Source organism: Abramis brama (genome assembly GCF_963993115.1).
Source record: "Abramis brama genome assembly, chromosome: 2".
NCBI lineage: Eukaryota > Metazoa > Chordata > Actinopteri > Cypriniformes > Leuciscidae > Abramis > Abramis brama.
Genome location: NC_139964.1, coordinates 42259335 through 42283597, shown reverse-complemented (window position 1 = coordinate 42283597; position 24263 = coordinate 42259335). Strand labels below are relative to the sequence as shown.

At 37.6% G+C, this 24263-nt stretch overlaps 1 protein-coding gene across 1 annotated transcript in view; it reads left to right on the top strand.

Annotated features, from left to right (window-relative positions):
* The first annotated feature begins 11692 nt into the window (after window positions 1-11692).
* The window catches only part of pudp (pseudouridine 5'-phosphatase), a 52291-nt gene continuing 39720 nt past the window's right edge, over window positions 11693-24263 (top strand). Inside the window, exons 1-3 of the mRNA XM_084103864.1 lie at window positions 11693-11978; window positions 12348-12566; window positions 13095-13324. Of these exons, the coding sequence (XP_083959990.1) occupies window positions 11924-11978; window positions 12348-12566; window positions 13095-13324 (504 nt within the window). The 5' untranslated portion in view covers window positions 11693-11923. The remainder of the gene's footprint in view (window positions 11979-12347; window positions 12567-13094; window positions 13325-24263) is intronic.

The following is a 24263-nucleotide window of genomic DNA, read 5'->3' as shown; positions in this document are numbered from 1 at the left end:
GGCACCCTATGGCACCCGCGTCCGGACCTCTGGAAACTCCATCTCTGGTTCTAGGTGACTTACCCCCAGAGGTACTTAACATCATCACTTCTGCACGGGTGCCGTCCACGAGACGTGTGCCTTGAAGTGGAACCTGTTCATCAAGTGGTTTTCTTCTCACCGAGAGGACCCCCGAAGATGTTCAATAGGGTCCGTGCTTTCCTTCTTGCAGCAAGGGTTGGAGCGAAGGCTGTCTCTATCCACCCTCAAAGTACATGCTGCTGCTATTTCAGCTTATCACGACCACATAGATGGCAAATCAGTTGCCATCTATGTGCCATCTATGGAAAGCATGAACTGGTCGTCAGGTTCCTTAGGGGGGCGAGAAGGTTAAACCCTCCTCGTCCCCCCTCCATACCCTCTTGGGACCTTTCCCTGGTGCTTCAAGCTCTTCAGGATGCTCCCTTTGAGCCTTTGAAGTCTCTCTTTGAAGATTTTGCTGCTGATTGCACTGGCCTCTATCAAGAGGGTAGGGGGCCTGCAAGCATTTTCGGTCGACGAATCATGCCTAGAGTTCGGGCCGGGTGACAACCATGTTGTACTGAGACCCCGGCCTGGCTATGTGCCCAAGGTTCCTACTACTCCCTTCAGAGATCAGATGTTAGGCTGGGTTCCATATGTGTATACTTCCACGGCTGCTCCTAATCGAAGCCCCGTGTCTTTCCCTTGGGCTAAGTTACCCAATATTCATATGCAGTACAACCTTCGGGCTAGTCCATATGTATTTTTCCACATAACTCCCTTGAAGAAAGTGGCTTCCGCAGCGTTCCCCTTCCATAGAATGGGCACGCTTTCCCAGTGTTATCCAATAATCTCACTGTATGGGTTATCATGGAACAACAGTGATGGATACGCTCTGTGTAAGCCCTTTCCAATCGTCCATCGTCCAAGAAGGGGTACAGGCTTACACCGGGCGCTGGATGGGGTGCAGCAGCTATGGCGCTTTGGTAGGGATTCCTATCAGTCGGTCAAGGCATACGTCGAGAGTGACTGACCGATAAGGGAACGTCTTGGTTACATATGGTAACCCTCGTTCCCTGAGGGAGGGAACGGAGACGTACATCCCATCATCACATCTGCTGCTGCCCACGGGGGCGGCCAGCTTACCAGGCTTGGCTCCTCAGCAAAAAAGGAGCTCACCTCGCACCTGCTGCTCATTATATACCTGCGCTGCAAGGCTTAACAGTTGATGCAAATGACTGCATGCCAATGTGTATTGGCTCGTTTTAGTTTTACTCGAAGTAGATTGGCCTCTCTATCGAGATTCCTATCAGTCGGTCACGACGTACGTCTCCGTTCCCTCCCTCAGGGAATGAGGGTTACCATATGTAACCGAGACGTTTCGCCATTTGGCTGTAAACAATGTTTACCTGTACAGAAGGTTACTAACGTTTACTCTATTGAAGGTTGGCTTTTTGATAACAGACAGCACACTAGGGTCATCTTTATTCCTTGTGTTGTGAGGACTTTATGGACTTTAATAAATCTCACATTTGGCTAATTGATTTTGTGTGAATGTACCCTATGTTGCACCCTGACCCCAGTCCACCTAGGGCAGGGCTATTCAATTGGCAGCCTGTGGGCCACATACGGCCCGCCAATCATCTCTATCTGTCCCAAAGGCACTCCAACCTCCCTCTGCCTCTTTTCCTGGCGGTGTGGCTACATTTGGTTAGATATGCAAGTGGCCGTAGTGGCGCGTGCAGCTGTACGTCTATACGCACTGTGCATACCATGAACGCTCCGACTAACCTGAGATACGTTGTCAGTCCGAATATTTCAGCAGTTATTATGTGTGTCCCGTATTTCTGTCGACTGAACCAGCGATACCAATCATTTGTGAATGGTGCGAATCTTTTGTTCGATCTTTGGTTCAATTATTTCCTTTCCATGAATTGGCAAAATGCGCTTGCATTATGGTCTGAAACGATTCAGATTCGTTCGGACCGTTCTGTCACTGAATCATCTGAAGCTGTTTCTCGGTCAGTAACAACAAATATAGAACAAATAGCGCTGTTTTCAGTTTAGTTTCAGTTCAACTCACAGTTTAGTTTACTTTGAACTACGCAGCACCGCCCAGTGGATAACGGAATGTGCAGTCCTTCACGCAAACTCTGACCCAGGCGTCCGCACAAAAACGGGTGAAATAAGAAATGGCGACACCATCGGCAGATGGAAGAAACACGTGAAAGTGTGTGAAACTGTAGACCGTTGTGTAAAAGAAATGGCAATACTGCCTCTCATAAATAACATGAAGACTTCACAAAGCAAGTCTTACAATTAACAGCCTACACGAACACCCGTTTGATCGATCTGCAGTGTAAAACAAACAAAATCAAACGAAGATTACAACAGAAATGCAAATTAACACATATTTGCAAAAATATATAAATATGTTCTGCAATAATATTAGCATGTTATGCAATTCATCCTCATAACACATCTGTAGCTTGTCAGATGCAATCAAATGGATGGTAATAAAATGATGCCATCACAATGACGCACAATGGCTGATCATGTGCTTCACGCTTGCGCGTGAGTGAAGTTACATTTCTTGGTTTTCCTCTGTGTTTGCCATGATTTCGCAATCGATGAATATTAACTTGTGGGCGTTTCACGGACTATTTATGGGCAACTATGGGCGTGACATGAAGCCGCAAAAGCTGCACTACATTTAGAATTGATTGTGATTTATTAAGGGAAAACTGCGTAGGATGTGCGTGCGCACGGTTTTATAAATCCGAATATTTCTGTGCGTACGCACGTCCTATGTTTCATCCGTACGCCACTTCTGATGCAAATCCTACGCAAAGTTTTATAAATGAGGCCCCTGGACACTATTATTAAACAGCATTGCGACATCCAGTGAGAAGTGGTTCAATTCGACACACCTCTGTTACAAACCACAAATCACTCGATGATTTAACTAGTTTTAAATCATATGAAACAGCCTCAACATTCCCAACACGACTTTAGATTAATTAGGTTGGTAGAGGAATATACAATTCATTTTGTGTATAGTTTTTACCTGTGTTTAGGCATTTTGTTATACAGTGGTAGTGAGTGAGTAACCATGTATGGTTTTACCTGTGGTTATCAAGTCTCACTGTTAGAATATTTTCATTTAAGCCTATAATAATTATAAATAAAATAATTCTTACCAATAGCTATGATCTTGTATAATTCATATTTTTGTACATAGCTGTAAATAAGTTATTTATTAAATACTCATAAATCTGCATACTGTTGGGTACCACATTTCCAAGTAAATACAATACTTTTTTAGGTTTACTTTAGCTTATTTATTGATACTGTTATGTTTCAATAAGTAATAAATAATGTTTCAATAAATAAGCTAAACCCACCGGCCCTCCTCAACATTTCGATTTAATAATCCGGCCCTCGAATGAAGCTAATTGAATAGCCCTGACCTAGGGGCATAACATTGCTCACTTTTTATGCAATTCATTTCATATAGTATAGCTCATAAGTCAAGTCTCAACTCTTGTTTAAGACATTGTTCATATGTAAAAAATATGCTTAATCCAATATGGAATGGTAATGCTTGAAAGTTCTGTTTTCTCCGATTTGAGGTACAGTGGAGAACTTTGGTTATACCAGCTATAATCCTCTAGATAGAAAGATCATCTTGGACTTAAATTGAAGCTTATAAACTTGGGAAGTTTTTCATGTACATTTGAGGCAGTGATATATATAATAAAATGCTTGAAAGTGATCACTTTTGATGACAATTTGTCAGGCGGACAGCCATTTTTTAGTCTTTTGGGGTATGTTGAGGGTGATATTTGACAGAAAAAAGGCAGCAATGCCTAGAATCTTTTTATGCTAGTTTCCCCTATGTGTCAGGATACACCATGCAAAATTTTAGGGTTATATGGCCATTTATGTAGCTGCAGTACCTTTATATTCACAATTACATCATTCCGCCAAAAGCTTTTCCCAAAAAGGGTGTTTTTTGGCCCCTGAGACCAAACAGGGCCGAGTTGGGGGTGGTCATTATCAACTTGTGATGGCCCAAAGGTATAAGATAATAGGAAATAATAGTGAAAAAAAGGTAGCAAAAAACATCCTGAGGAGTGGACCTGGCTCCCGGCCTAAAATATCTTACATCAGCAAACCGCTCACCCACACGACGCCATACATGCTGTCTGCCATCTGCCCTGTACAGTGAAAACCGGGATTCATCTGTGAAGAGAACACCTCTCCAAAGTGTCAGACGCCATCGAATGTGAGCATTCGCCCACTCAAGTCGGTTACGACGACGAACTGCAGTCAGGTTGAGACCCTGATGAGGACGTTGAGCATGCAGATGAGCTTCCCTGAGACGGTTTCTGACAGTTTGTGCAGAAATTCTTTGGTTATGCAAACCGATTGTTGCAGCAGCTGTCCGGGTGGCTGGTCTCAGACGATCTTGGAGGTGAAGATGCTGGATGTGGAGGTCCTGGGCTGGTGTGGTTACACGTGGTCTGTGGTTGTGAGGCCGGTTGGATGTACTGCCAAATTCTCTGAAACGCCTTTGGAGATGGCTTATAGTAAATTAACATTCAATTCACGGCCAACAGCTCTGGTGGACATTCCTGCAGTCAGCATGCCAATCGCACGCTCCCTCAAAACTTGCGACATCTGTGGCATTGTGCTGTGTGATAAAACGGCACATTTTAGAGTGGCCTTTTATTGTGGCCAGCCTAAGGCACACCTGTGCAATAATCATGCTGTCTAATCAGCATCTTGATATGCCACACCTGTGAGGTGGATGGATTATCTCGGCAAAGGAGAAGTGCTCACTAACACAGATTTGTGAACAATATTTGAGGCCTTTTGTGTACATAGAAAAAGTCTTAGATCTTTGAGTTCAGCTCATGAAAAATGGGGGCAAAAACAAAAGTGTTGCGTTTATAATTTTGTTCAGTGTAGGTATAGCAAGGTCAAGGTCAGCTCAGGAGGTGTAATCTATGTAAATTTACCAGGTTGGTAAATTCATCAAACCAACCCAAATAATTTGTGCTTAATCTGTTTGCTGTAGACCATAGTCTTTAATTAATCCCTCTCCAAGAACATCCACACCTTCATACATGATTTGACTCACTCCTGATCGCTCTTCAAACATTACACTGAACCGATCAAACTGACCTGGCAGTTTTACTGAATGGATTTACTCAACTTTTTCACACAGAGGCAGGATGCATTTTGTGAGTTATAAATGAGAGAAGGCTGAGAAAAACTGACTGATCTGAGATCAGTATAATAGGGGCACAGCCTCTGGTGCTCTAGAAACATAGCATGGCAGAGTCAAGTTTCTATAGGTAACTTGAGAATGTGACAGTTTCAGCTGTAGGAGTAGCAGTTTATAAATAGCATGTGTGCACTTGGTGTCAAAACAACTTTGACATTACTACATAATGTGGAATGCTTCTTACAGCAATTTATTGTATTACAGTCAGGTTATGTATTTATTGATAATTATTAAGAGAAACATCTTAAACAAAGACAACAACTCTGCTTTGTTATTTTACCGATGGCTACTGAATCCTATAGACTATATGGATTCTGAAGCCATTTGTTTAACAAAACTATTTGACATACTATAATAAAAAGCACGGATAATAGTAAATAGTCCCTTGCTGGAAAAAAAAAAAGGACGTGAGCCATCTAATGCATGTTCTAAAGGAGGCATACTGGCAATTTTTTATTGCAAACTAACATTGTTATACATATAACATAATAGAACTGAGTGACAGCAGTATGACATCAGCTAGTGGTTTATGTTGTAATACACTATAGAGACAGCCCATGTTATTTCCAGCTTTAGATACATTCACTTAGCTGCCATGACTGGTCCATAGCATACTCATTCTGTTAAAGTTTTCAGGTTTCAGGTTATTTCCAATAAATTGCAATAGCAATATCTGTATCTGTTTTGCAAAGGTACTTGCTCTGTGTATATCCATATTCTTTTGAGTGGCCATACACTGTAGTGCCCCTGGAACAGACACAAGTTAATTGCTACTCTTGACATCATTTGTTGTCAATGGACTGCAGAGAGGAATATGGACAGATGGTCAAGTGCAGGACAGTCCCTGTTAAGTGTTTCAGGATGGCCAACATGGACAAAAAGTACATTTGCTAATTAATTTTAGGCAAGATTCCCAGAGATCGTTATATGATCCATCTATTCTTGTATGTTGTTGGATTGATATTAGCACATAACTGGAATATTCTTTCTAAAACAAAACTAGGCCAACAATATTAGTCCAAACTATATATATATTTGAACATTGCAATCTACACACAGCATATTGTGTTGTTTTTATTATTGTTTTTATTACTATAACTACCTCGTAACACCCTGCAGTTTTGTACCTGCTTATTTTTACACATATGACTACTCTATTTCTACTATATTTTATCTACTATTTATTTAATGCCCAGTATGTGTAGCTGACCAGGTTGTATTCTCTATAACTATATAACAAATAAATAAATCTTGAATCTTGAATATGATATTCCTATATTTTTTAAACCAGCAGTTTCAGCAACATGTTAAGGGAAAAACGTTTATTCCTTTATTTCACTAATCAAGTTTGAGCCCCCAAATCTCCACTTGCTCATCTTATTCAAAGGGAAAAAACATTGTTGTCTGTTTTCCATATTAGATGACATTAATGTTTTTTTGCTCTGTGACTCACATCTGCCTTAACCTCCATCAGTCCCCCCCCCATTTTTATCCAGCTCACATATTTAATCACTGCATGTCCCTTCATTTGTCTCTCTTGTTCATTTGTCTTACTGTACCAACACAAAACTTTAAATTTGATTAACATGAGTCACTAACTGAGATGTAACTCCCATACAGTGTTTGTTGTAATCTTTGTATTTGACTAATGGATGAGGCTATGTCACTTCTGACCTTTACACACGCAAATACCCATTAGCAACAAAGACTGATGTGTCAAGCAAAGAGTGTTATAAAAAGTTTACCTTAAAGGTCAATTATTCATATTTCTCACAAGTGTCGAAAATGCATGGTATAACAAACAGAACACCAAACTGTGGCAAAGAACAACAGTATATCTCATTCCAGAGGAGTTTATCTAAAAATAGAACTGAGTATAACTGCACAGTCTAGCATGTCTCAGACTGACAGCACAGTTTTTCAACATGATGGAATGCTGTAGATTAAATCTATGCTGTTTGTTTATCCAAAGACTGATGGCCTTGTAATCATTTAGGGCTATGTCAATATCACACATCATGTCAGTGTAATGTGTATGTTTACCAATATTGATAAGCAGCCAATAAAAATAAGCTTGAAGGACGTATAAGAGCCCACACTATGGGACCAATCTACTGTGCGGTTCCAGAGAAAGAAGTGTAAATGACATGCGAGTGCTAAAAAAAAAAAAAAAAAATACAAATGAATGAATTAACAAATTAACACTCATGTTTTGTGAATATATATTCCATGTTATCATAAAATGGTCAAATTATCTGACATAAAAACATTTTAATATATATATATATATATATATATGTGTGTGTGTGTGTGTGTGTGTGTGTGTGTGTGTGTATGTATATACTGTGGTACTTTATTTGGTGGACTTTTTTTAAAGAGAAATAATAAAAGAAATAATAAAATATTATGTCCAAATAGATAAGTTAGAGAAGAATTTCATTGTTTTAATGAGGATTTTTTTTCTTTATTACGACATTTACACACTTTTTTTTTACTTTATGTCCTCCAAATATATAAAAAATAATTTTAATTTTAATTTATTCATAGAAGAGGTGCATTCAAGTCATTTTATGATTGAATTGCATTTATATTGCATTTTAGTGACAAATAAATAGAAAAGTAAATATCAAATAAAAAATGTGCTGCTCACCCAGTAGTTTCACCAGGTAATATGTAGTAATAGAAAAAGAAAATGTGGGTGATTTAATAGTCCTGCCCTACAATAAATACTTTTTTTTTAAATCGAAAATTGATGTCAGTGCCTGGATGTGGAATTGTATCTTTTTTATGTGATAGGATCCACCTATAATTGTTAAAGAATATGTGAAAATGCCTTAGACAATACCAAAATCCTTGTTAATACCAAAATCTCACTGGATTATTACAATTAATGGCAAAAAGAATGTTTGGGTATGCAAACTGATATTTCTTACTGACACACTACAGCAAAAGATATATGGGGGTGAAAATACTTACGTGTTATGTGTGTTATGTTATGTGATACGTATGTATTAAAATAAATAAAAATAAAACCCTTAGGCCCCGATCACACCTAATGCGTTTTTCAGGTTCGAGAATGTGAGGTGCACAGCAGTGCCCTGATCACACAGAACGAGCAGTGCGCTTCGTTTTTTATGTTGCTAGGCAACCACCGAAACAGCTGTCCTGTCAGTCAAGTAAACGGCAAATCAGCCTTTTATTAACTTTATTTACTTTCTGTTAACATTGTGGTAGTTACGGTTCGTCAAGTCATTAAGCTCCTGGTAACCCGCGAGAGCACCACAAGTTTATCCTCCATCATCATTATCCTCTTGCTTTTTTTCAACTGCAAAAACAGCGCGCAGAGCGTTCACTGCCATAGGAAATCAATTGAAAATAGGCGCCTCTCACTGCAAAAAGCGCGTCAGGTGTGATCGGGGCCTTAGACTGCCATTTCAAAATACAGCCCTCCTGTAGTACAGGGAAAGAACACAATGCACCCCTTTGGATGTGCATTCTCATTCTGTCCATGAAGAGCACACCTTGTCTGGCTGGGCATTTGATGTGACTGTGACACAACAGGCAGTCGGTACAATAGACAATAGACTACTTTCTGCTACACCCAATTAGATCTGGAATCCATAGCCTCATTAGCTGCCCCATGCTGGAGGAAACCCCACTCCCCAAACATGCCTCTGCTCCTAACAAAGCTCTCTCACTTTACATTGCGCTTCCAATTACCTTGTGAAATGTGGATGGAGTGCAGGCCTGGTGTGTGTATCTAGGTGTCTGCTTCTGTGATGACCCTCAATGATGCTTTGTGTGGATTTTAGCAAGAGCAAAAACCAGGCTGAAATACAACTAGGCATTTAAATATGTCTAAAAATGCAGAACCTGATTTCACCAAGTGCATCTTCGTTGATCCTGGAACAACATTTCAATCATCTAATCAGGTTTTGCACAAACATGAGGAGTCCATGCTAGCTTGAAGAGTGTGCTGCAAAAGGGGAATCGAACACTAAGGAAATTCTTTCTTTATTTGTATAATTTAATTAGGGGAAAAGACATGTTCACTAGTGATTTTTAAAGAATCCTGATTTTGCTGAGTTATATTATATAGAACATATTGTATATGTTATATATAAGACATATATATAACATATTTTGTTGATCCTGGAACAACATTCCTGTGGAAATTGTATCCTAACCTATAAACGTAACCCTACCCATAAGTTATCCCTAAAATCAGAGGGAAATGATAGGTGTATAGCACTGATGTAGAAGCAACTAACCCTGGTTGTAAGCCTAAACTTGACTGTAAACTGTCCTTTAAATCTGAGCTTGATTTTCTAAAAAGCATCCTGTTTGCTTCAATAGAAGCAAGGTGTCACGGAATGGTAAATAGTGAAGTGAGGATTCATGTGCAGGAAACTCAGGATCTTTATTAAACAAAACAAAACTACAAAAACAAAACTACAAAAACAAAACTACAAAAACAAAACTACAAAAACAAAACTACAAAAACAAAACTACAAAAACAAAACTACAAAAACAAAACTACAAAAACAAAACTACAAAAACAAAACTACAAAAACAAAACTACAAAAACAAAACTACAAAAACAAAACTACAAAAACAAAACTACAAAAACAAAACTCCCCATGGGGGGAAAACAAGACAGGCATATGGCATCAAACAAGAACACAAGGGAACATAGACAGCAAGCCAGCACAGGACTGCAAACACAGGGAGACTAAATAGGGAAGCAAACAAGAGGGTAACGAGAAAGGCAGGTGGGGCAAATGAATCAATAATCAGGTAACAAGATGGGAGGCACTATAGACAATTGACAGGAGAGCACATGGCACAAGGAAAAACATGACAAGCCATGTGCTCACAACAAACCAGACTATACCCAACGCATGACAGACCGGGAATGCCAGAGCTCTGTCACCAACCCAAGATGTAACCCAAACAGAAGTGACAGAACTCTGACACAAGGAGACTGACCTTTTGCACAAATTAGATTAATATTGCACAGATTTTATTATTTGATTAATGACAATGACATTTTTTATTAGTTTTCTTTTCTTTTCTTTTCTTTTCTTTTCTTTTCTTTTTTAATCAGTGTCGCATGGTCTCATCGGCTCTTCAGTCCACCCTGCATGGTCTCCACCTCCGTCTGTCGTGCCCCTGGTTAAACCTTCATTATAGCTTCTTCCTTCAACTCCGCTGTGGGCCTTTGTATTGCTGTGGTCTTGGTCCCTGCCTGGCTCCTTCTGCATTCCTCTCCTCTCTGGCTCCTCCCACTGTCATCGCCTTCCTGGTTTCTATTGCCGGCATTTCAAGTTTCCTCTATGTGTCTGTTTAGTTTTTATTGTGTTTGCTCCCAGTTTGCCTTTGTTCTTTGGTCATTAGTTTCTGATTTATTCCGCAACTGTTTCTGTTCTGGTTAACTGTTAACTTTCCTGTCATATAAAAAAGAGCATCTGTCACGTTTGGTTGCAATTATGCACATGACGCCCCGAGATTCAGAGAAATAAACAGTCTTTAATAATAAATCCAGAGAGAAACTCAGGAGAACACAACCATGTAAAACCATAAACAATACCGGAAAAAGAACTAGGGCTAAATGCACAGGGATAGTTATTTAATGAGCATTGAAAAAAACAAACAAACAAAAAACATCTAATTGACAAGTATGCTAGTAGTTGTTATAGCTGGAGATATTAAGCCATTATTATTTAATGATGTTAATTCCCAGCCTTACACTTTGCTCAAGGTTTCATACAAAGAAAAACTGCCAAATCACTATACAAATCACGTAGGAATAAACAATATGACCTACTGATTATACAATTATAATTCAAATTAGTCAATGTGACCAGCTGTTGTATTGTCACAGGTAGGCTACTTCACACTTCTAATCTATGTGTTTATTTTTTACTTGTTTATTTGCTTTTTATTTGAGAAGAACATTTGTATAAAGAAAGTAATAATAAATATAAAGAATTTTAATGCCAAGGATTCAAATAAGATGATCCCCTTGTGAGGGAACCCCTTCTTAAAATATCAAGGCAGACATACATTTTTATGTCCTAATAGCTCATTATTCTGAAAATAGTGATATCATAAATACAACATCGTTTTCAAACAAATAAATACATAATAATAATAATAATAATAATAATAATAATAATAATAATAATAATAATATAATATGCATTTTTTATTTTTTTATTTTACTTTTAATATACATTTTGTATTTTTTTCTCTCTAAAGACAATTCTATGTAAGCGCTTCCATGTGCGCTTTGAAAAACTACATTTCCCATAAACCTTTGCAACAAGAATGGCGAGTTAAAAAGTTTCCCTGAGTTGTTATTACTCGAAAGTGGATCTTATAAAGAGAACGGGACAAGATAAATATATTTATATATTTTATCAAAACACATAAATTTGACTTTCAAATATAATGAGTAAGATTTGAACTGAAGGTCTTCTGAATTTTGAGGTGATGTTGTGTTTTTCTTTTATTTTTTTGTTTTTTATTGTGTAACTTCGATTGTCCAGCAGTTTTCGTGTTTGTGTGTCTGCTGGGTGAATGAAGTTTCGTGTGTCCACACAGTAGAGCAAACGTATAGATTAAAACATGTCTTATAAACCAGTAACACACGTGCTTTTTGATATGGACGGATTATTATTAGGTGGGTGAGAATCTTGTTAAAAAAAAAAAAGAGATTGTTTTAACTAAATCAGCGCTTGTCTTTTTGTTTGCATTCAACAAAATCAGAAAGACAGTACGTATTCATCGAGTATGTTTCTAATAGTTTAAACGATTTTTATTTTATTTTTTATATTTATGTAATCAAAATGTGCCTTTTAATGTCAGTTGCACATTTATAATAGTCGACTTACACATTTGATTTGGCAGGTTACCACTCTGAAGCAAAGAATAGCCTAGTAATACTCATCAGTTTCTTCATTATAATAAGTCAATAATTTATTTCCCTTTTGTACCGTTCCATCAGCTTGCTCTGCACTATTGCATGTTTTTATTTGTAAATCTCTTGCAGATACAGAGAGGTTGTACTCTGTGTCATACCAGGAGGTCTGTGACAGGTTCAATAAGCAGTATACATGGGAAGTGAAGTCCTCTGTGATGGGAAAAAAGGCTTTGGAGGCTGCCAGGATCATAAGAGACAAAATTGAACTCCCCATAACCCCCGAAGAGCTCCTGGAGGAGACTAGAAAAATTCAGGAGCGATTATTCCCCACAGCCTCTCTGTTGCCAGGTAATTTTTTATGTAAGATTGGAACTGGAAGTTGATTTTGAAACAAAAGGTGACAGCGAGATGCATCATCTATTTTAGAGCATATTTTCCTCAAAGTCACTTAGAATAAAATAAGCTGGTTTAAGGTCAGGTCACACGGCTTGGTTATTAATTTTGGGGTGTGTTGTACTTGTAGTTCGATTCTCTTGGCTCCTTTTTTGGTCCGGACCAAAAAAAAAGAAACTGATAGTCCTGGTTCACACTGTCATTTTTAATACCGAACCTAAAGTAAAGATACAAAACAAAAAACAGCTTTTATGATGTATTCTGTGACGGAACTTACCAAAGATGCCTTTGGTCTGTTTTGCGTTCATATTTCAGTCGAACCGCACCAGAGTTTGTTGTTTGGTGCGAATCAGGGTTCGGATGGCAGCTTTCACACTTATTCAAATGAACCACACCAACAGAGCAACCACAGTTTGTTCTTATCTAACCAATCCTGCCAAGTGTGAACACGCCATAAGTGACAATTTTCTGATGTTTTTTCAGGTGTAGCAAAGATTGTCAATCATCTACACAAGCATGGCATTCCTATTGCTGTTGGCACAAGTTCAGCAGGTCTGACCTTTGAGATGAAGACTAGCCGTCATAAAGAGTTCTTCAGCCTCTTCAGTCACATTGTCCTTGGAGATGATCCTGAAGTAAAAAATAGCAAGCCACACCCTGACATTTTTGTGGTGTGTGCCAAGAGATTCTCTCCCCCTGCCAACCCTGAACAGGTAGGGGTGAAACTACACTGACACTATTCTATTCTATTCTATTCTATTCTATTCTATTCTATTCTATTCTATTCTATTCTATTCTTGTTTGTTGGCTGTCACCTCTTTTTGACAGTATAATCAAGTACAAACAGTAGTGTCTATTGAAAAGGTAAATCCTTAGCAAGAGTGGATTTGTACATGAAGAGCATACCTAAACAGTTTGCTGGCATTCTGAAGTATGATGATATGCGTAATTAAATGCTCAGGCTTCCCAACTATAGAACACATTTTCTGCCAATATTAAAATAAAAAGGCAAACGTGAAAAATAAACTGCAAATACAGTTTTTACAAAGATTTGTATTAGGGCTGTAGTCAACCAAAGAAATGCTTAGTCGACCAAAGTCCTGTCCTGCACAACGATTAGTCGACAAAAAAAAAGAAAAAAAAGACGCGATGTTTTGCATTTTGATTGAACATTTATTAAACAATTGTCACAGAGCATTTATAAAACAACAACGAAAAAAGTTTTTTTTTTTTTTTTTTTTTACACCTGGGATCCCCCGCGAAACGGTTCTCATTCGCGCTTGAATAAGGCCGGCGACACACTGGCTGCTGGCGTGAGAGTCTCAGCTGCGTTGGGTGTCTGTTTTTATTTCGGCTCCCATGTTAATAGGTTGGAGTTTGCACACTGCCTGCGTGAGACATGCGTCTCAGGCACGGCTCGAGCCACGCGGAAATCGCGTGCATGCTAGAAATAGAACCGACGCCTGAGTGTTCCAGCAACGGGAGTGTTCTCTGGCTAGAGCGCAGAACAGCGGAGTTTGTATGGACCGAAGCGCATGTCTGAGCTTGTATTGCTGCTGTTGCTTTGACATTGTGGAAAATAGAATAATAGAAACAAAATGTATTAGACTTTTTACCCGTTATTATCAATCTAAATTAATCTCGTTTTTAATTTAGGCTAACTTAATTTCGTTTTTCTTTATTTAAATTTAGTTTTTTCTTTATTTAAATTTAGTTTTTCTTTATTTAAATTTAGTTTTTCTTTATTTAAATTTAGTTTTTTCTGTATTTAAATTTAGTTTTTATCTTTATTTAAATTTAGTTTTTCTTTATTTAAATTTCGTTTTTCTTTATTTAAATCTACCCTTTACTGTGTCAGTAATTTGTTAGTCAGAAAAATATTAGACTACCTTAAAAGTATTGCTTAAGTTAACAGACTTTGTGCGTTTTATATCACTAGTGCAGTGTCCGTTCTCAGAGGATATAGCCTAACCTGCTCGCGTGAGGTGCGCCGCTTCCCGCTCGCGCTGTTCTGTAGTTTACTATTAAAGGACAACTCCGGTGAAAAATGAACCTAGGGGTAATTAACACATGGTTACCGAGTCGATCTTTCCCTGGGATGCGTTTTCATGAAAATCGAATGTAAAGAGTTTTATCTCTAAAAACAGTTTGGCTTATAACGCTAGTATATGGGGCACAGAGTAAGTAAAAGTAAATCGCTAGTTAATACCACTAACAAGGCTCAAAATAGCCTCACACTAACACGGTAGCATAATGAAGGTCCCTACATGCAAACCGAAGCATTGAGAACTTTGTAAGTGTACAGACAGTTTAATAAGAAGATACTTTATAAAGACAGTACATTACGCGTTTACAGACAGGATCCATCTTGGAAAACAGTCTCAACTAATCGAGTCACGAACGCCGTGCTAAGTGAGCTTGTTGATAGGAATTACGTTTGTGAAATCTAACGTAGCACGGCGTTCGTGACTCGAACTGTTTCCAAGATGAAAGTTCGAGACTGTTTTCCAAGATGGATCCTGTCTGTAAACGCGTAATGTACTGTCTTTATAAACTATCTTCTTATTAAACTGTCTGTACACTTACAAAGTTCTCAATGCTTCGGTTTGCATGTAGGGACCTTCATTATGCTACCTTGTTAGTGTGAGGCTATTTTGAGCCTTGTTAGTGGTATTAAACGTACAGTATGGGATTTTTTCTCCACTAGGGGTCGCTAACCTATTTACAATAACAAAGGCGTAGTTTGATGACGCAACATTTGCTAAGAATTATGGATCTTGTCGTCAACGTCAAGCCGACCGATCTAATAATGTTTATGGATGACTGAATACATCGATGTTTTTGTCATGACTATGATATGAAGCAGTTCGGGATTGCTAAGAGACAGCTATCAGCTCCAAACCGCTCCAAACGTGACGCGAGTCCCGCGGATATAAAAGGAATATGGACATCTCATTCTACCGAACTACACGCAGAATCACTACTCACAGGTCAGTTTATTAGACAAATTAAACTTGTGAGGTAACACAGCGCTGTTTCACTTGGTCTAACATTACACTATCACACTAAACTGCATTTGAATGTGTTGAAATGCAACTTATGTGTTAGTTTGTCTGTATGAGACTAACGTTAGCAGTAACGTTAAGCTAGATCAACATTAGAATAACATACAGATCATATTCTGACATTTTATCATTGTTGAACTATAAAACATTGATTAGTTTTATGTAAATGTGCTCACCTGTTTAATAAAGTAGTAGGAGCGGTCGAAGTCTCGGACGTGGAGCTCTCGTTTATATACTGTCTATGGGAGCTCTCGGCATCTCGAAAACACCGCGCTGATATTGATTCTCGTTTTAGTTCTCCTTTTTTATCCAAAGTCTGCTTGCCATGGTCCATAATGTTTGAACGAAACAACAACAGCGTGCAGATAGACATTGCGAACTACAGTGGTCCACGTCTGTCGTCTTGGTTACTATCAGAGGGCTCTGGTTCATAGCTCTGGTTACCATGGCAGCACGAGCGGAAACCAGGGACAACGCGGATATGACGCCATTGACTGCGACATAACGGAAATAAAGACACGGTCCGTGTCTTCGAATTAAAATATTAATTTCTCTGGATTTAGAAGTTAATTGGAACTGTCGGGATAATGTAAATACACAACTTTAAAAAATATATAACATAGATATAGTGATTTTTTATATTTTTAAAGCAAAAAAAATACATATTGTGCCTTTAACTAGCGATTTACTTTTACTTACTCTGTGCCCCATATACTAGTGTTATGAGCTAATCTGTTTTTAAAGATAAAACTCTTTACATTCGATTTTCATGAAAACGCATCCCAGGGAACGATCGACTCAGTAACCATGTGTTAATTACCCCTAGGTTCATTTTTCACTGGAGTTGTCCTTTAATTCTGAACATGTCGTGTCTCGCGTGTTTGTCTATATTGCACCAAATGCGACACTGCACTCCCTTGTGAAGTCGATTGGATGAACGGTTCTCAAAATAATCTAAATGCAAATGGACAGACAGACACATAGAGATTACTACATATATTCCTTACTGAGCGCGAAGCAGCAGTGCAGCCAGCCACAGGTGCGGTTCCCGAGTGTTCTACGTGGTGCGCTAAACTGTGGCGCTGTTACAAAATAGCCTAAATTAAAGCATTTAAAGTTGGGGATAAAACATAGGCTAATTATATTTAGAATACAGTAATATATAACTGCTTATAAAGGAATAAATATCAAGGAGTAAATCAATGAAAATTTCTTTATTGGTGAAAAGAAATTATGCGACTGATCGACCAATGAGAATGTCAGTCGACCAAGACGGCATCGACCGATTAGTCGACTAAACGACTAAAGTTGACAGACTAACGACTAAAGTACCCTAATTTGTATTAATGCTCGTGCAATAATAGTGACACAATTCAAATTAAAATGTAATGTTTAGATTTTTTTTTATTTCACAGTTATCGTTTTCATTTTCATTTTCAAAGTCAACCTGAATGCAAATTACAGTGGGCGAACACCACAAGCCAGACTGTCCAAGCGTCAAACCCATTTATCAGCCTGAGTCACAGGCATCTTAACTTTGCCAGATAAACTGTTCAGCGTAAGCAGGCCATGTCACTAACTTAGACTTAGACCACAATCAATAAGGTTCATTCATTTATTAGCCTATTTTGTGATGCTAACCCCTTGACCCCTTTTCTTTGATGAAACAGTTACATTTTTTGAAACAGATATTATGCATTACTGTTCAAAAGTTTGGGGTCAGTATGATTTTCTTTTTGAAAGAAATGAATACCTTTATTAAGCAAGGACACATTAAAATTGTTTAAAAGTGACACTAAAGACATTTATGATGTTACAAAAGATTTCTCTTTCAAATAAATGCTGTTCTTTTGAAATGTATAATCATCAAAGAATCCTTTAAAATGTATCAAGGTATCAAGCCGAATTAATATTACCACTTGACCAATCACATTAGGGGGCAAGTAAATATACACATAATATAATATATTTAAAATGAATTAGTAAACTAGTCAAATTTGTTGGCCTTTGTTTGACATTGCCCCAAGCGCTGTGTGTGCTGTGTATTTTAAACAAAGGTAAACTTATTTCCTCTGTTTAGATTTTCAGTTGTTTAAAATAAGTGGATAATGCTCCTTCCTTCATCTTTTAATTTGTCCTGCAAGTCAGCAACTAATTCCATATAAGATTTTAAAGTTTAAACCCAACTGTGAGATGAGAGAATAAGCAAACTATTGAACCTCCATTTTTTTCTTTTCTTGGTCAGACATGCACCTAAAATCAAAATATAATTGAACATTTTACCTCGATTACGATTAATGAACAATTATTTTGTTTTGTTTAGTTTTTTGCTGTTTTTTGCCCTCATAGTTCATTGACAAGGTTTGTACTGTAAATATGCACAGCTATTAAAGGTGGGATATTCTTTCTAATGAAAGTGTGCATTACTTATCTTTGTGATTTTAAAATAATTGAAGGAAACAAACTTTGATGTTGGCTTGCGAAAACCTGAAACCTTGAACTAAGCCTCGAACTCAGGTCGCCTAGTGCAGAGCTACTGCAAATGTCATAGCGCTGCCCACAGTGCTATTGCCCCGACAGAACAGCTCATTTTCAGCAGTTATTTTGTCTATGGGTCATAACATTTCTTGATTTCTGCTCAGATACAGATAAATTAGCACAGTACAGTACATTTATTTGAATGCATTAATGAGAGAGCGATTGCCTGTTTGAATTAGTCATACCATCTCTCTATTAATTGTGAAGCTGTTGGTTGTAGTTACTTCAAAAGTTTAAAAATATATACCGATACTTTAACTGTTGAGTTTCTAAGCTACTTTAGTGATAAATTAGTCAAGTCACATAGTGCTTTTTACAATACAGATTGTTTCAAAGCAGCTTTACAGAGAGTACATGACAGCGTTGACAATGAGTTTCTGCGCTCCTGAATGTTTCTCTGTGCGTGATCTTCATGTGATGTGTGAGCTACTGTCTGTATGAATGTGCGTTTGCCACGCTAGTTCAATATAATGATACACATCCAATGGTCTAAATCGCTTGAATGTTCAAACTGGCAAGCCTCAAAACACATACAACTGACAACAAACTTTAGTGTGGACGCAAGCGAAAGTGGTCTGGCTTCAGGGCTCGCTTGCTGTCTGTATGTGTGTAGCAGCGCATAAGAATGGCGATTAACTTACCTTTACAATTACCTGTTGAAAACATGCAATTACCATAGCAATACAGAGCATCCAGATTATATAAACAAAGATAACTGCTCCTTAATCTATCCGTGTGCCTGCAAACTGCACTTGATGTGCGAGCTACTGTGAGATGACTCTGTGTTTGAGTTCTCCTCCATATTGCTTCCATGCCGCTGACCTGTCACATGATGGAGTCACATGAATACGCAGTAGTATGTTTTTAAGGGGAAAGTATAAAAAAAAACAATGAAATAACTGACATGGAACAATTACATCAGTTAGAGGTTCTGCATTTCGCTTTCGATTACTTTTCGATTAATCGTTCAGTCCGACATACATACCAAAGTGCTGGGATTTTGTGAACTACGAAACCGTATGTTTGAGTTCTCTATGTCTTACATGCCTTGTAGATGGTAGTATTAAAATGCAAATGATAGTGTCATTAATTCATTCGAAAATCTGTATAATGAACAGTTTAAAGCCGCTTGTCTGTTTGTGGCAAGCTGCTCATTTTTGTTCTTTATTTACCTCACATGACGCTTGCTGAAAAAGTCTAGGAAATAATAAACCACAAATGGGGATTAACTAGATGCATGTTTCATTTTATTCTGCCATGAAACCCCTCCCTTTAAAATGGTACAAATAAGCATTGAAAGGTGCCAGGATGAAGATACAGGACTATTAATTGACTTGTTTCTTTTGTCCTTGAGGGACTGATATTTGCCCCTTCAGGAAGGAGTTTTTTTATTTTTATTTTGTTCTTGGATCAACTTCCTCCTGCACTATAAAGCCCTTAATAAGAGAGTGAATGAGGATCTGAGCTCAAAATGGAAAACACAGAGGGCGTACTAGAAGACCATCTGCCTGTTTATGTATGCTGCTGAAGTATTCAGTATATGTTTTTCTTTGTGATATTTTTTATAAAAACACAAAAGGACCATTTTTTTTATACAAAATTTGGCAACTATTCAGCAATTTAAACAGCTTTAATATGAGTCTCAATTCTCATATCACTTCACCACTCCAACTACCAATCCTCACAAAATATTAAACACTACATAAAGTGAAGGGGCAATAACATAAACATCAAAAGTAATTGTTATCAAAAACTTTTTTTTGGTTTTAAATCACATTTTGTAACATTGTTTTTCTTGTGGATCTGGTTGGTTTGGTTCAAGGCTTTTTGTTGTTTGGTTTGGATTCTTTATTGAATAACTTAAAAAAGACATGTTTCGAAAAATACATAGCTACACCATTGTTTTACTCTGTCATACTACTTTCCATGGTTTTCCAGATATAATTTGTTCACAATTCATGAATTCATGCTATTTGAGATGGACACCCAGGTGGATGTGAGTTTGGAAAGTACTGATTTAGAGTGTGTACCAGCTTCACATACCATTGTTAGGGGTATAATGATTAATTTGTTGTTGATGCATTGATGAAAAATGTACTTTGTTATAGGGCTGGGCGATATGGCCAAAAAATCATATCTCTGTATTTTTTGGTTAAATGGCGATATACGATATACATCTCGGTACTTTCTAGGTTTTTCTATTTGGATAAAGAAAATCTGTATTTATTTTTAAAAAATCCTGCCCAATGATATCATACAAACAATGTTGATATTGAAGGATATGGAAACAAATAATGAATGTAATGTAGGCTATGCAATATATATGTGCAAAAAGGTGGTTAAAATCACATTACATTCTAACACTGTAACATTACAATAAACAAAAATAATGCTTTTGTTTTTAAATTGACTAAAGGCTAAACTAAAAAAATGAAAATAAAAACAAAAGCACAACTAATTATATTAGCCTGCATTTGATTACCCCATTATAAATGGTCACTTTCATAAAATATTTGTACGTTTACAATTCCACATATGGCGCATTTATTGTCTCCAACAACAAATATTTTAGCAATGTATATTTTAGTCAGAATTATTGCGCTACTATTCTATTGTTCTACTATTCGGCGCTCATTCACGGAAGCTTGAATTTTAGCGGAGATTCACTTGCAGAAGGCTCGTCCTCTCCTGACAGTGAAATGGACATATTTGTTTGACTCTCTAACATTTACAGATGGAGAATATACCTGTGAAATGTAAGTGAAGCACTGAGGAAGCACCACATCTCAAACGCATTCAACAGTGCAAGTATTTATCTGTCAGTCAGCAACAATAATCTGTCTGAGCATCTGACTGGGCCAGCTGCTTTAAACTTGTTAACTATCTTACCAGTTATTTTGAAGCCCTTAATATAAGCTTGTGTCATGTATAGGACAAATTGTACTATGGACTTTCACTGCAGCTCACACTGCGTCCTCGGCTATTTTTCAGATGTGCTCGTATCAAACTACTGTATCGCAGAGGTGGAAGTAATTACGAATTACAACTACTCACGTTACTGTAATTAAGTCGTTTTTTTGGGTACTTGTACTTTTTTGAGTATATTTTTAAATCTGTAATTTTACTTGTAGGCTACATATTAAGCTAAATCTACTTCGTTACTTGTAAAATCACATTTCGTTACTGAGTACAATTTGAATTGATATTCAAATCTTAGACCGGCATTTCGGTAGCCAATACAAATATTTGATCGTAAACGGACCAATAACCCCTGATATTTGGACTGAATTAAAGCCGCCGCAGTCGCAGCAGGTTTTGAAGAGCTGATCATAAGTGAAGGAGGCGAGGAGCTCAGAGTGATTAATGGCTGGACTGAACATTTGGAGAAACAACAAACTACATAGTAGTATTGTAAAAATATCTATATTTTGATACATATCAATACTTAAATATCTGTCAGTCAATACTAATTTTCTGCAGTAGGCGTATAGGCCTATACACCGATACGATACCAGCTGCGCGTTCGCATTCTCTCATCTCAACGACAGCGAGATTGACACCCGCCTCCTCTCAGCGCGGGATTGCAGGTAGGCCTATTACGCATAATTTTATTAATACCTGCAAGTTTCTATGGCATTTTTTAATGGCAAATGTCACGAGTGCAATATTGTAACGCGAGGGCACATTCATGTAATCGCAGAAAACTGGACGCGAGCTCTCAAATATACGAATGAACTGGACTCGGATATTGCGTGTGCGCTCTCGGACTGTGTCATATCATGTGCAATCGCGAATCTCTCCAAGTGGTTCTCACTGCAGACTCAAATGACGTCCAGCTCCAATCTCTCCATGCTCTTGAATTAAACGCTGTCAAAAGTTATGAAAAATCTAGTCTTTTTTGCAAATTAAATTCAGTTTGAAATCAAGCTTCCTTGTGCTGTGTGTGAGCTATTGCAACAGTGAACGTTACCCTATTGTAAAGACAAATACACTGAGTGAGTAAATATTTAAGTTAGATTATTGTAATGGTTATTGATCAATGTTTAAATATGTAAACAAAAGCCTAAATTAAAATCTCACCATATAAAGTGGACGTCTCTTCAGAAGACTTGAATTAAACTTTTCCATTCAAATAGATTACTGTTACAATGAGTGTTGTGTTTTTCGATGCTTGAAAATAATGATTGCCTTGACAAAATGGATGGACAAAAATGTATATATTAAAATATTTAGTATGTGGTAGTTTTCCCAATGGTATTAAAAATTATAGGCTAGGCCTACTGAATACTGACATATTTCAAGGTGTCATATTGAAGTTAGAAATTCCAGTATCATGACCACTAATGTCCTTCGACAATAAGGTAAAACGTGTTAAAAGTAGCTATTTTCTACATAAATCTATGATTTGGTTGAATATTTATTGGTAATACATTAACTATCGCCAGCTAAAAAGTAACTAGTAATAGTACTCTGAGTAGTTTTTGAGAAGAGTAATTTGTACTTTTACTTAAGTACTTTTTTGACACCAGTACTTTTACTTGTAATTGAGTATTATTTCAGCAATGTAACGGTACTTGTACTTGAGTACAAATTTTCAGTACTCTTTCCACCTCTGCTGTATCGATATAAACGGTATTGCCTCATTCCATGTCGTAAAAATAAAATAAAAAATGATATATCATACAACTCGATATACCGCCCAGTAGGGCTGCAACAAACAATTATTTTGATAATCGATTAATCTAACAATTATTAGAACGATTAATCGACTAATTGTCGATTATTTCACAGACTAATCAGTAAGTTTGGAACGATTATTCAGCTTTTTCAATTAGTTAAAACACTGAGTTATACATATTCTAACTATAATATAAAAAAAAGAAAATCACTTCAAGTTTTGAAATGGTTGTTTTAATGAACTTTGAGCCAACTAAACAGGTCATTCTCTTTAAAGGGATAGTTCGCCATGATTTACTCACCCTCAAGCCGTTCGAGATGCATATGTCAATCTTTTTTCAGACGAACACATTTTCAGTTACTTTAGAAAATGTCTTAGATCTTTCAGTGGTTATAATGTGAAGCAATGGGGTCCAGCTGCTTCAAGTCACAAATTGTGCATGCATCCTTCACAAAAATAATCCATCCGGCTCCAGGGGGATAAACAAAGGCCTTTTGAGGGTAATCCGTGCGGTTTTGTCGTAAAAATATACATATTTAAAACTTTATAAACGAAAATAACTGGCTTCCGGTGGCGGTCGGCGCGCGTTCATGGAGATGGATGCTGGCATATGACGTAGCGTAGGAAGCGTCGTGACGTAGAACGAACATAGAGTTTTGTTTTGCTCTGCTCTCTGGCTGCGCTGTCACGCTCGTTCTACGTTAGTGTTGCACGGTGTATCGATACTTCAAAAGTATCGCGATACTCGGAAATGAAAAACGTCACGATACCTAAATTTATCAGTATCGATACTAAAAAAAAAAAAAAAAAAAAAAAACGCCTCCCTATGGACATCTGTGTTTTTTTCCTGACGCACGCAGCAAAGAACCTGCCGCTGTCAGTGTCATGTGACAAAACACTACAGCGAGATGGCTGCATGTGCGAGCACAAGTGGCCCACGACTCGTAGAAAAAGATGACGCGAGGAGTGACATATGGAAGTACGTTGCCTACCTTGCTCTGTTGCACGGTGCACTGATACTTCAAAAGTAAATCGGAAATTAAAAACGTCACGATTCCTTAATTTATTAGTATCGATACTTCTAAGAATGACCGCGTTCAAGATTCGTAAGGCCGGCGACACACTGGCTGCGTGTCGTGTCCGTTTTTATTTCGGCTCCCATGTTAACTGCCTGCGTGACACACGCGTCTGGGCGCAGCTCGAGACGCGCGGAAAACGTGTGCATGCTAGAAATAGAACCGACGCCTATTTTTCACGCGACACGCACGCGTGTTGGAAGCGTTTCCAGGCAAAATATGTCATTTGTCATGTCATGTCATTTTGACACAAATACATATTAATAAATGACATTTTGATGTTTGAAAGTTTTGA